The sequence below is a fragment of the Eleginops maclovinus genome, chromosome 12, assembly GCF_036324505.1.
Source record: "Eleginops maclovinus isolate JMC-PN-2008 ecotype Puerto Natales chromosome 12, JC_Emac_rtc_rv5, whole genome shotgun sequence".
NCBI lineage: Eukaryota > Metazoa > Chordata > Actinopteri > Perciformes > Eleginopidae > Eleginops > Eleginops maclovinus.
The window spans coordinates 13,135,854-13,149,720 of NC_086360.1; the positions used below are offsets into that span (position 1 = coordinate 13,135,854).

At 41.1% G+C, this 13,867-nt stretch overlaps 1 protein-coding gene across 2 annotated transcripts in view; it reads right to left on the reverse strand.

The window, feature by feature from the left end:
- sema6a (sema domain, transmembrane domain (TM), and cytoplasmic domain, (semaphorin) 6A) overlaps positions 1–13,867 on the reverse strand; it is a 98,008-nt gene that overhangs the window by 16,474 nt on the left and 67,667 nt on the right. For both annotated transcript variants that reach the window (XM_063897543.1, XM_063897542.1), the window contains exons 12-17: positions 12,413–12,568; positions 9,972–10,145; positions 8,166–8,306; positions 7,969–8,046; positions 3,015–3,073; positions 2,183–2,203 (exon numbers count right to left, since the gene is read on the reverse strand). In XM_063897543.1, the coding sequence (XP_063753613.1) occupies positions 2,183–2,203; positions 3,015–3,073; positions 7,969–8,046; positions 8,166–8,306; positions 9,972–10,145; positions 12,413–12,568 (629 nt within the window). The remainder of the gene's footprint in view (positions 1–2,182; positions 2,204–3,014; positions 3,074–7,968; positions 8,047–8,165; positions 8,307–9,971; positions 10,146–12,412; positions 12,569–13,867) is intronic.

Sequence of the window (13,867 nt, forward strand, 5' to 3'; positions counted from 1 at the left end):
GGAAGTTACACTGATGATGATACTGTAACAAGCATAGCACACACAGGATGTCTCTCTGTGGAAACTTTAGGTGATCTAACTACTTAAAGTGACAATTGCAACAAAGTACTCTTTCATCCGTGGATGATGGATCATACCTATCACATCCCCGCCTGTCACTGCATGACGCTCAGACAATGTGTTTTTTTCCACATCTTCTTTTTTCCCCTCATTTTCTTTCATAAGCAGAGTTGTGCATAAGCTTTGTCTGACTATTTATTTTTGAACCATGCTAATCACATTCCCATCCCACATGCTAACACTTAAGCCACCCTGCACCATTTTACACAAGCTACAAACTGTATTTAACATAATGTATTAAAGCCACACGTTAAAGGAATAAAATCCCCCTAGATGAAGAGTGACAACACTTTTATCAACCGCCTCTTTGGAGCTCAACCCCCAATTCCCAATTTGATATGCTCTATCCACGGAGGAGGTGACAGCAGTGTGTGTTTGCAGATGTGCAAGTGCCTTTTCAATATGTGTTTATGCTTGTGTTTGAAGAGGGAGAAGAGTATTTCAGGGGGCTAACGTTAATACTGCTGGTAGACTACGCTCAACAGACCCCCACACCACCCAGAGCCTCCTCCTCCTCCGTTTGGCGTGGCAATCATTAAAATGATTTATTTAACTATTGGCCCAAGGCTGAGAGATTAGTGTGACAGGCCTATTTTATAATTCATTCCCCAACCGCCAGGGGAAGTGCAATTCAGGCAGATGACACACATAGAGAGAGCGCTCGGAGCCTCAGAGCTCCTCCGCGGATCAGAAAAAAAAAAAGCCCTAAACTGCCGACGGATGCACATCCCTCTCTTTCTACAGATTAAAAGGGAGGAGAGGATGTCTAGTCTGAAGTAGAGACGAGGAGAATGTACAGGGGGCATTTATTTATCTTCAAATCCATATCAACCATTGACAGATAGATGGAGGGGCTGGTGCATCGGCGGAGACTTTGTTTGGGAGGTTGTAAACTGGGTGTTGTCTGCGTGTGTTTGTGTGCGCCTGGAAACACACAGCCAAGCCTTTGGGAGCACGTTCAGCACTACAGGGGTACATACCAATCCAGATACTTTTGTTCAATTTTTCTCTGACCCTGGACATCCAAAAAGGTTAGGTAGAATCACAGTGGGGGTACAACCACAGGGGGGAGAACTTTAAAATAGCTATTCTTGTAATTCTGTATGGATCTGACTGTTTCTATATGGCAGCTCCAAGTCACAGGTGTGTGTGAGAGTAAGAGAGATTCACCAAACTAGTTTGCTTTCCTGTTAGATTAAAAAAAAAAGGTGGGTGTGTGTGGGTGCTCTGGAAAAGACATACTTGAGTGATGACACTGTGTCACTGTGCTTTTTAGGAAGTATGTGTGCATATATATGTACGTGTATTAGCTAGCCTTTTTAGCAACGAATCTGTGCCGGCCGCATATGCTTGGTCATAGTTGGCTAAATATCTGATATTTCTTGACTATAAATAGGCCAGTTTAATCTCTCTCTCTCTCTCTCTCTCTCTCTCTCTCTCTCTCTCTCTCTCTCTCTCTCTCTCTCTCTCTCTCTCTCTCTCTCTCTCTCTCTCTCTACACATGTCATGCTTAGTGTGCACACAGAGGCATTTCTTCTAAATCAAGGCTTTAAACCTCCAACTACCAGACCATCCAATTAGCGAAGCAAAGGTCAGGGCTAATCGATGATATTGCACAGGGGAAAAAAAGGAGCGGGAAGCTGGAACAAGAAGAAAAAGGAGGTTCTAATAGACCTAATAGATTTAGCATTATCATTATTACAGAAATATTTGTAATTCTACATTTCAGATTGTAATTCGTCGTGCTTTGAACTAAACACCAAAGGGGCTGGATAAGGGCAAACACTATGAGGAGTGGAATTGAACGACTGTGCTTAAATGTTTCATTACCTTCGTAACTGGAGGGAACGTCTATCAAAAACAGGAACGAAATGAATTCAGTTAAAACCATGAGTCATTAATAACCCGTCTTTACACATGTGGGAGGAGTTTTCATTTCCTTGAGAGGGTAAGATTGATTGACTAGATGAAGAGGTGTGGCTGAAGTTAAAGAGTTAGGGGAGATGAAATGCAGCTCCTGTCTTTTATTTGATTGCCTCTACAATATATGCAGGATACTTACCGTTCAGCGCCACAAAGGTGTCTGTAAGAAGAAGAAAAAGAAAAGAGGGGAAACGTGTTATTGCTTGCAGTAAAGAGAGCTTATGCTTTAACATGATCAAAAGCCATGACTTCTAAAGTAACTCAGAATCGACTGGCTGAATCGATATTCACCAAACTTTAAATCAGACTTGATCTATAGCTTCTTCAGGTAATGAACACTGGCTTCCCTTGACTAAACATAATGATGAAATGGATGGAAAAATGCACCACCTTTATTTACTCTAGGTAAACAGTCGAAATTGAGATGGAATGGAGAAAGATAAGTGATTGAAGGTCACATCTTTTTTAAAGTTCTCTCCTTCAAACTGAGCAACTGAGTATCAAATATATAACAAATAACATTTGATAAATCTAAATGGTTATAGTGACCATAATCAAATATACAACGTAGAGTAAACGAGGTCTTTGTGACTTGTGAGGCTGACTTGTTCTGTGTTTCTAAATGAGCCCTGTGACTTTGTTTTGCTGAATATTTGTGTTATGTTTACGCAGTAAATTGTAAGAAGGAATCCAGTCTTTGCCCAAGTGGACACAACACTTTATTGACCGGGGGACCAGAGAAACAGCGGGGAAAGACAGAGGAGGGTGAGAGCAAAAAGGGACAGATGGATGGAAGAGGCTGAAAGAGAGGATTGTGAGAACAGGAACAGACGGGGGAGAAAAAGGTGACAGCAGCGAAGAAGGAAACGGAAGGCCGAGAGAAGAGGGAGACTGATTTAACAGGGAAGAGAGGAATAGTAGGGGGGTATAGAAAAGGGAAGGAAAGATAAGAGTGAAGAGGGCCTGCTTACTTTGGCAGTCTCCCAGGCCATCTGTGTTACCATGCTCCACGTCCTGCTCAAAGGCTGATCTGCGGGGAACAGAGACATCATGGTCAGCAGTGGAAAACAGGCCAGGCCAGGCCAGGCAGGCTCGCCACACCTAACAAAGTTAAAAAGCTACAGGAAAGCTTACTACAAAAACACCCAACAACACAGCGTATGCTTGCACACAGTGTAGGCTGCAGAAAGCGCTATACTGGAACAAAATCAAAGAACACCTTGCAGTTACCCTGGAGGCCTAAAATCAGTGGTTAGGAAGAATGCTGGGAGGCTAGTAAATACATAGCTGGCACAGGACTCTTTGCCAGAAGTGTTGATATAAATAGATTTATTTGACTGTATTAAAATCACTTTAGGAAATGCTTAATTACTTCCTTGCCGAGGGTTAGATGAGATTGCTCGTTTGTGTGATAAATATGAAGCTAACATCAGCAGCCAGTTAGCTTGACTTAAAGGTCTCCTATCATACTATATTTCAACAATATATTGTAGGGCAATATCTATACAAAACATGTCTGTGAAGTGTTTTGCTCAAAATACCAAATAGATCACCCATTGTAGCATGCCTCATACCCCTCTATTTCAGCCCTGTTCCTGAAGTGCTGATTCTGTGACTGTCGCTTTAAATCTGAGCTGAGCTGAAGCTGGCCACGCCCCGTGATTTAACCCCAGATTATGTTCCAAACCACATCCAGCATTATTTCTGAAACACTTCTCAGTGTTTACCACTAGAACAGTGACATTATATGTATTATATATAATAATAATAATAATAATAATAATATATTTAATTTGTAATGCACTCTTCATTCCAAGGGAATCTCAGAGTACAACAACTCTAAGTCCCTCCTGCTGAACACACAGACACACAGATTTGCTGCGGAGGGAATTCAGCTCGCGACTGTATATTGCGAACGATAGGTTGGGACGTGTCACGTGGGCGGGACATTGCCAGGAGTGCAATGTAAAGCCGGCCCACATTTCCGATATGACGTCATAACCGAAGCCAATCTGGACCAGCTCGTTTGTACCCCCTTTTTTAGTGATGAGGGTAAGGAGGAAAAGAGAGAAGCTTGTATTTTCTGACACTTTGTCAGTCTCCTTAAAAACTGGGGACACATATTTATCTATAAAAGACATAAAAAAGTGCATTTTGCATAATAGGGGACCTTTAACATAAAAACTGGAAAAAGTGGGAATCTATCCAATAAGTATTTTCACAATCAAGCATAATTTTTTGTTTGTTTGACTTGTATGAAAACAAATGTAACAACAATTTTTCTTTTTTTTATGGTTATGTGCTAGACTATGTGGCTCTCAGCAGTTACCAGGCAACCAGCAGTGACTCCAGGAATGTACTGGTCCTGGCCAAGAAATAGTCAGGTCCCGTAGAATTCAACAAGTAAGATATAACATATTAATGACTGTGCTGCTGCTGTTGATTTGTTAACATTGGACGGAGTCAGGCAAGCTGTTCACCCTTGTTTCAAGTTGCTATGCTAAGTTAAGCTAACCTGCTGCTCTTACCAGCTTCAGATTTATGTATATATTCAATGTTCTGTACAGACACGAACATGGGATTTATCTTTGCAAGAAAGCAACTATGCAGATTTCACAAAATGACAGAAGAAATGTTTAATAACAAACTTGTTTCTATAGAAAAAATCCGTAAGTGTTTAATTCTTTCCTCTGCTTCTCAGTATTTGACATCATATACTGTAGGTATGTAGTAGAAATAAGAGGCTGTAGTCCCGATCACATGGGCAAAGACCAGGGCAGTGAGGGGTAACCAGGCTTGAGAGCCATCATATGACACAGAGGGAGAGAGTTTCGGAGATGTTATTTTCTGATGCAATCTGCACAGAGACCTGTTTTCTTCCTGAAAGACCACCAAGCAAGCAGTAAGGAGATCTGTGAAACAGAGCGGACCAACTGTCAACCAGGATCACAGTCACGCATGACAGCTTTTCACAGTCCTCCTCAACTCCCCCTTCGCTAGTCCTCCTCCTCCTCTTGTCCACCCGCCTCTCATCTTCCTCACCCTCCACTGGTCACAATTATAGCATGAAGAAGAATGATTTTCCAAAACAGCATTGCCCACCCCTTATCCCATGATCAGAATTGGAACTGTGAACCTGTCAAGGACAGGTTATTTTAGGAGGGAAATACAATTTAATTTCTGCTTTAAGGTTTGCAAATTGTAGTCACTTTTCAAGTATATTTATATTTACACAGTATAATGCATTAATTTGCTGTTCATCTTTTCCTCCAGTTTCACAGAAGGTAATTGGAAAGGATATGGTACATTTTCCCTGGTTGATAAGTAATTTCCCTACAAAAGCAACTGCACAACCAGCCGCACAAACAACAACACTGACATCCTTTTTTTCATATCTTGGGAGTACATTTAATCTGTTTATCAGTTTGCTTATCACCGTCATAATCAAAAGTAGATGCAGATTTGCACAATTATACCTGTCAAAGCACAAATGCTGTCCAAGAACTCTTGGTATCTGCTGGATTTTCCTGCTCTACAACCCTGCCATGAAATTCTGTTCGGCCTCTTCGACAACACCAAAAAACTGGCAACCTTGGGGTCATGGTTTTCATGGTCGATAATTACATTACAAACTATGGTGAGACTATGTTTAGATGAAGATTACAAGGTTTAAATCCCATTGGTCTCGAGATGAATTAACAATGAGCAGTCACACTACGGATGCAGTGTCTGGGCACGACTTGGCATATATGAAAGTGAATAGCATGATCCTCGGGTAAAGGGTTCAGGTCCCCTTGCGGCTGCATTATAGCAACAGAAGTGCAATGAGATCAAGATGACACTACAGGCGGTTCAGCTCAAGGTTATGATCCCATTGCAACTGCATGATGCATATTTAAATCTGATTCAAACTGCACTGTACATAACTGGAGGCAACCTGAAGCCACATTTTATATAATCTTGCATCAGATGTGATTATTATGTGAGATGAGTGGTTGCACTGAAGGGACATAGTTGCTGAAATGCAGGTCAGGCAAATTATTATTAATTATTCATATCAGAAGTGTATGGGGGACCAGGGAGCTAATATTCTGTACATACAGTGCAAAGTACCTATATGCATAATGCTTCCTCGAAAGCTGCCCATTCATTTGAATTTAAAATGGAATACCTGCATGCTCATACTCCATTAATCAGGGTTTCACCAGGAAATAAGTCAGTATCTGGGCAGATTTAATCAATGTAAGACCCCACCTCTGATCCAGAGAACAGTCAGGGCTGTGTCATTGGATGGAATAATTAACAAATATTTAATAATATGCTGATTAATTGTCAGTGAAACTTGAATGTACCCAGTTTATATAATGGCAACCATAAAGAATATAAAGCGTTAACATGCATGAACAGGGGGGACACTGGGGACCATATTGTAAGAGACCAGAGTGCAAGCTGTATATGGGCAGTAGATATGAGCAGCATTACTCGACATGGGAAAGCTGGCATGCTTGCGCTGAGGCCAGATGGAAAAAGAAAGGAGGGGAGGCATGCAGGAGAGAAAGAAAATGCCAAAAGAAAGATACAAAAAGGGAGACCTAAAATAGACCTACAGACAAGAATGGGCAGGTAAGAACATAGATAGATTGCTGTAAGGTGGAAACATAGACAGACAAGGACACAGAAAGAGATGCGGCAACAGGCTTTTTATCTTAATGGGGAAGAGAAAACAAGAAGAAAGAAAGACTGAAGTTAAGAAAGAGAACTTTCCTCCCTTCAGGGACCTGTTTGTACGAGCAAACCTTGTTATTTAACAAAAAAAAGCCTCTAACTCTTGTTCATCCGTCCTTCTGTCAAGCCTGGAAAAAGCTTTGAACAGCTCACCATGGAGCAACCGATCCTACCGGGCCTAATCCCCCGCTCTCTCACTCAGAAATATTGTACAGTAAAGGATGGAGGTCATTTGCCCTTTTAATACCTCTGTGTTGGCTTCAGCTCCAAAGTGGAACCTCAATCAGAACAACAACTGCAGATTTATGGAATAATAATAGGATAGTTCTCCGTGTGTTTTTCGAGGACAAACTTTGTGTGTACTTGTGTGGGCATTTGGTGAATTGCCGTGCCAGACCAATCATTTTGCAGCAGGGGGATCAAATTCATTCAACGTCAAATAGCCACTGGAGCATTGGTCCTTTTGTTATGACTTCATCTGTAAAATCTTTTTTCCCACCACAAAACTCCATATGCTGTTTGTTCAGAAGCATAATCTGGTTCTGTGTCATAACTACAGCCACAAATTATAGTTACTGTGACCATACAGCGTTCCCCGGCCCTGAGTAGACGTCCCGAGCTTGGGGCAAACAACACTTTCCTTCCATTCCTTCTTCCAATAGCCCTTTCAACTGAAGGAAATTGCACTTGCACACCATTAAATTAGAAAGATCACAGACATGACAAATCGAGAGGGAAATGCCACCAGACATATCAGAGAAGGTAGGGTACTTGGAAAAACAAAGTGGTTTAGAAAGCACATGTGTGTCAGTCCTTTTAAATGGAAAATCTTACTCCATGAATTCAGACTTGTTGAAAAGGAAAATATACTCTAAAAGTGACAATATCTCAAATTTAATTAAGTCCTTAATGACTTAAGTTTATAATGTTAAAAGGAACTGTTTCCTGAAGTATTTTTATATACTCTAAATTAACATTAACATTTGTCTCTCTGGTCTCCTGAATAAAGCCATACTTCAGCTTAATGTTGTGGCCAACAGTTTCAATTACAGAAACTTAGTTTTTTAAAAACTCAATAGGGCAGCTTAATGGAATACATCTGTCATTAATTTTAAATATTTTAAATCCATCAAAACACGTGTGACATAAATGAATCAAAAGCTATATATTGATATTATAGCTATCTGAAATGTTACTTACTTGATGTCGCCAACCACCTGTTTGCAGGCACCTTCTGACACCCAACCACAGTACGGGTCTCTGGAGGCTATACAAGACCTGAATGTGACAAAAACACACACCATCAGCCCTTATGTTATTGTAATGCTGGAATAATGCTGTCAAAACTATTTGTCTTTTTGTGAATCAACAATTTCTTTTGCAGGCGTCAAACTTACTTCTTGCATCTTCCGTGTCTATCACAGCGCGACAGCGGCACTTTAACAACGCAGGAGGTGAAAGCGACCCACAAAGCGTGAATCTTACTGTCTATCTGCATGCCAATGATTCGCTTATCGTCCACGCCATCTATACTGCACCTAGAAAAGAGAAAAAACAAGACATTAAAGAGGATAAAACTAGATTAGTATGCCTCTCTTTCAACTATCTGGTTATTTATGGAGAAAGTCTTGTAAAACTAAAAGTTAGTGAGGAGAGAAGTGAGAGGCCATTAAAAGAGATTGTAATAGTTCATTTAAAGAGAGAAAATGGGAAGATTAAGATATGGCAGAGAGACAAAATGCGAGGTCAGTGAGAACAGAGATAATGCTGGACTCGAGAACACAGAGTGGTAGATAAAGAGGGATAAAGAAAAGGGTGATACAGATACAAAAGATCAACAGACAGATGGACACTGTGAGCAGTCAGCAATGCACTTAACTGTAAAACCCACTCACACAAATGTCGCCCCCTCCACCCCCATTTTGCCATTCCTCCATCCCCGCTAGTCTTTCTTTGTCTACTCGCCCCCCAGGAGCACATACTCTAATCCCTCTGGGCGTGTCAAGCTTTCTATCCCTTCTCTCCATCCATTCCTCTCTCCATCCCGCCATACAGCTCCTGGGATTTAATCTGCCATTCGCAGTGCTCTAGTCCTGCATTAACGCTCTCAATTAGGGCTTAGAGTCCATCTACACTGGGTAATGCACGACAATCGGGCAGGCAGACAGGGAAGCAGGCGGGAAAAGTCACTTACAGTATGCGACTAAAGCCAGATGGCCAGCAGCCTACGAATGTTCGGCCCCAGCCAAAGACACAGAAACAGGGGAAGCAGGAAGGAGGCATGAAGGAGACACAGCGATAGGAGAGGAGAGAAGGCTGGTCTGCCCTTCATCCCCTACATACGGTTCGTCACATGGCTCCAGCATGTTGGATAACAAACACTGGTAACCTTGAAAGCCCTCCCGTTAAGTCCCTGCTCTCCTTCCCTTCTTCTACTCAGCTGTCCAACACAATAACAAACTCTCCACTGTGCTTCTTTCCATCTCTCCTCTCAGGGCCTCCCTCTTCTGTTGGTGCTGCCAATCATCTATTACCTCTTTATTAAATATTTGCTTTGACAGGATCATTCTGTAGTTGATTTTTCCTTATTCACTTTAACTCCAAATACACAACAATGCTTAACTAGCTAACACCACAGTACCCTCCTAACACACACTCATGAACACATTCATAATGCACCAACAGCCGCGTAATGTATTAGCTAGAGATCCCAGGCTGGCTCTAAAGACAAACACCGACCTCGGTATGTGTGAGAGAGCGTGTGTGTGTTTCCTTTAATCAGCCAACATTTTTGGAGGATCTGGGCTCGCTGAGGTTGGGAACCACAGCGCTACGTTATCCAGGGCCTTAGGGTCCATGTCTTTAATTTAGTAGCTGTGGTTGGGCAGAGTGTAACCTGATAAAACTCTTTTAAATGATAGAGTAGCCATCTGGCTGTCTGGCTTCACTGTATAGCTTGGGTCAGGGGAACTGACTGGTGCTGATGGAGCTGGTGGGTTAGTGGGTTCTCTGTAGATGGTTGGAAACCAAATCACACACATGCTGTCTCTATAACACACACTTCTTCCTTTGTTTGTAGCAACTGTATCCACGTGTTCCTTGTTTCTATCCATCCATCTCACACACACACACACACACACACACACACACACACACACACACACACACACACACACACACACACACAAACCAGATCTACATACTTGTCAGGGTTGTAGACATTGAGCTCCTCCAGAAACAGGCTATCGTTCAGGATGCCACTGTTCATGTTGGCCAGGAACTTGACGATGATACCTTTCTCAGATCCCAGGAAGACCACTGTGTGGTTCCTATAGGGACCCGCCTCATTGTCCACCACAATGCGAGTAAGACGATACCTGGATAAAAGGAATATAAAGTGAAATATGTCAATCAGTCAATTGGTCAGACAGTTTTCCAATTAGAGGAGCTACAGATGGTGATGAAAAACCTATGAGCTGTACCTCAGTGGGATTTCTACTGGGTCACATTCAAAAACAAGTGGGATTAAAATTGCATTAAAAACATTTATTCGTGTCAGTCTAAGAAATAAAAGGAGAAACAGCAGGAGATTACACAATCTTTATAATCTCAATAATGGATTGTTATGTAAACTCAATCACATTGCCACTCGGCATATGAGGTTGTCCCTAAAATAAATAAAATACAAAAGCAACACACAACAGTTGTAAGCGCTATTTCATTTTCTAATTGACAGCTGATGATCACACAGTTTGGTCTCAGCACCAGGTGGATGAAACTCCATTTTAATTTCATTATCTCTATAAAAAATCAAGCACATTCAAGTTAGCAATCAGACACCTGTTAGGAGCTGAGCCATATTGTGCGTGTGGGTGTTGTTTGTGATCAGATAACAAGAACAAGTTTTAAGAAATATCTCTTGAGGCTGTTTAATTCATCCATCTGATTTCATTGAATAACAAATGCTGGTATCTTTATCTCAACTAGTTGCAATTAAATGCTTGATTTTATGATGTTTTAATTGAAGGAGATGGGATCAAACGATTATAGATGGGAGCTTATTGTGAAATCTATTTATTTGATTTAAAGAAATATGAAAAAAACACAACACATCTTCGTAACCCATATCCCATTTTATTGTCTTTAAATATCTCTTAAAATGTTCTATATCACTGACTTTATCCAATCAAAAATAACAGCAATCTAGAGGGCTATTGTGGTTTTGATCTATTCAAGTATAACAAAAGCTCCAAGGACTGTGTAAATGGGATTTGATCTCAGCAAAAATAATGCAATCTCAAGGACGAAGACATTCACTGTCTTTCCCATTCAGGATAATAAAAATCTCAAGAGGAGGATTCATTGTGCCCAGCCAGCTGAGGTTTCTGCCTCAGCACAGCATGTCGCAGGACAGAAATGCTTTTTCAAATTTGCAGCAAAAGCTCTTGCAGGATATTGGGGTGTTCTCTCTAGGGTGAAACAAGGATCAAAGCCTATTACTGATTTTGTTTCCAGTTGACTTCAGCTCAAGAATGGTTTTACAGTGTGACAGGACAGTGACACATGTCATAAAAGTCCTTACTCCTCTTCCAGCCCTGTATGCCTTCATAAGGTTTTTCAGTTTATGTAAGGGTTCTAACTAGTGCTTCTGACTTGCATGCCAGGCTCTGCTCATCATGATGTAATTTCGAATCAAATGAAGTAGTATAATTGCTGATTATGTAAAGACAGAAACAATGTGTTATTTACAACATGGTTTTATGATATAGTGCACTAATGAACAGAGAGCGTTGTAGGGATAACCTTGATGAAAGCTGTTCCTATTCTGACTAAGGCAGCGCAGTATGTAGGTCAGACCTCAGCAAAGTAGCAGCAAGATGTGATACCATGCAAATTATTTGCAAAACCTACGAAGAAGTCTTTATGTAGCTCATCTTTTTAGGGATGTTATCACCACTGAGGCCTGTCAAAGGCATGGCAACCCTTTCTAACCTCAAATCTTCAGTAGCTGTAGTTCAGAACCAGGTCTAATTTAAAGCTAGATTCTTTTATTTTTTACCAAATGCTCTGTCAGCTAGTTTTGCCTTGCCGATGGAATGGCAGTGTGCTGTTGTATTCCCACAGAGGCTGGCTGAAATGTCTCTGTGTAGTGTAGCAAAAAGCCAGACAGACCTTTATGATCAAACGGCATCAGCCACAGTGCACTGGCTTTTTGGGAAATGGGCTCAACTCCAGAAACTCAGGAGAAAAGCCAACCACAGAACAAAAAAAAACCTTTCACTCCAGTATGCTCTCTTTCAAATATTCTCTGAGGATTCAAAAAGGCAATTTGTTACAAAGACTGAACATAGTTTAAAATAAGTGCTTGTATTAAAAATTCAATTTGAAACATAACCAAGAATTGATAAAGTTTACCCCATCCTGATCACATCACTATGCAGCCAACTAGGGAGAGAGATAGTAACATGAAGATCAGTGCTTCTTCTGCTCCAGCGAAAATAGGTCAGCGGCTGGTTAATGGTGGAGTACCACAGTGTTTTAATGAGCTTGACTCTCAAAGCTGCACTTCACGTAATTATTGTCCTGGGCTGAAGAGGCTCATAGACCTTTGATGACAATGATCTTTGGAGTGTGTAACACTTACCGAACCATTGTCTTAAGGAACCAGGGCCTGTTGGCAATGGAGGGCACAGCCTCGTCCATCAGAGGATGCATTTTGATGAAGTTGAGTGTGTCATCGGGGAACTCATTGGATACCTTGTACCTCTCCATGGATGGAGTGCCTGCACAATTACCGGGCCTGAAAATGAACAGGAGAAAGAAGAAAGTTATGAGAAGGAGGGATTTGGGGTAAAAGGGACAATATTGAGTAGAAGGACGAATGATCATCAAAGAAAAAATCGCTACATTAACTCCAGGGGAAATCTCTCACAGCCTGAGCTCCAATAGGAGAGTTTTACCTGCTTAGAATCAAGAGAGTGCACTTTAAATTACCAAACTTTCATGCAAAGAGGCTTTGGTCAGATAAGACATAAGATGTCTTCTTTCTCTGGAAAAGGACACAATATGTCTTCTTTCCTCTGGACTCTGTAAAGCACGAAGGCATCTATCTTTCTGATTCTTTTACAGGGAGTTGGTGAGTTGCTTGTTAAAGAGAAGCTGCTTTTGATAGCATATCCTCTTTGCAGGCATCTCACCTCTGAGGTCTTGTAAAAACCTCTTTACTGCGTAGTCTGTGATATGCTGCCAAACCACATAATCCACACCAGGACCTAGAAATATTAGCCAGCTGACCACTGAATGTAAGAACTCAGGTTAACCTAAAAAATACATGTGTATACTCAAGAAAAATATAAATTCAAATGTATTCATCCCCCAACAAAACACAGTTTTTGAAGTAGTCATGCAGGCATGTTTATAAAAGGATAAAGCAGCCACTCTGAGCATTCCTATGAACATGTAGCTTGGGTTAGTATAAAAACATGCAAACCTGCAAATGCTCTTTTCCTCAAAAAAAGATTTAACATCCCCCTTGACTTATGAGTTGTGTTGAATCAATGCAATTAACTTCCAAACTGTTATTGTTAATTTAAGGGCCTGCATTTGCAGAACCATTTGTCACAGTGAAAAAAAAAGCAGTAACACTTAGTGCTATTCCATTTTTCCTTGATGTAGCTACATTCATGTCAGCAGACATATGGAGAGCAGAACAGTAACAGACATCTCTTTAATACAAAAATCTGCAAATGATTCAGTATGAGAGTCTAACACATGGAAGAACAGTCTGTTGCGGGGCCAGACCTAGGTGGCATTGTTACAACCCTCCGTCTGTTGCCTGCAGATAAAAGGTCTGATCGCACCAGAGTATAAGAAATAAATCAATCACATCAATCTCTGCCGAAAAAACAGTGGCTATATCGGATCTTTGCAGCGTCTGACCTTGTTGAACATAAACAGGTAATTACATGCTAATTGAGGGAACACGCACATAAACAGTAATGAATGCACAGAGTACTACACAGGCTCTCTTTTGGGAGGAACCACCTCCTCAGCCATATGGGAACACACACACACACGGTACCAACAATTATCATGCCCC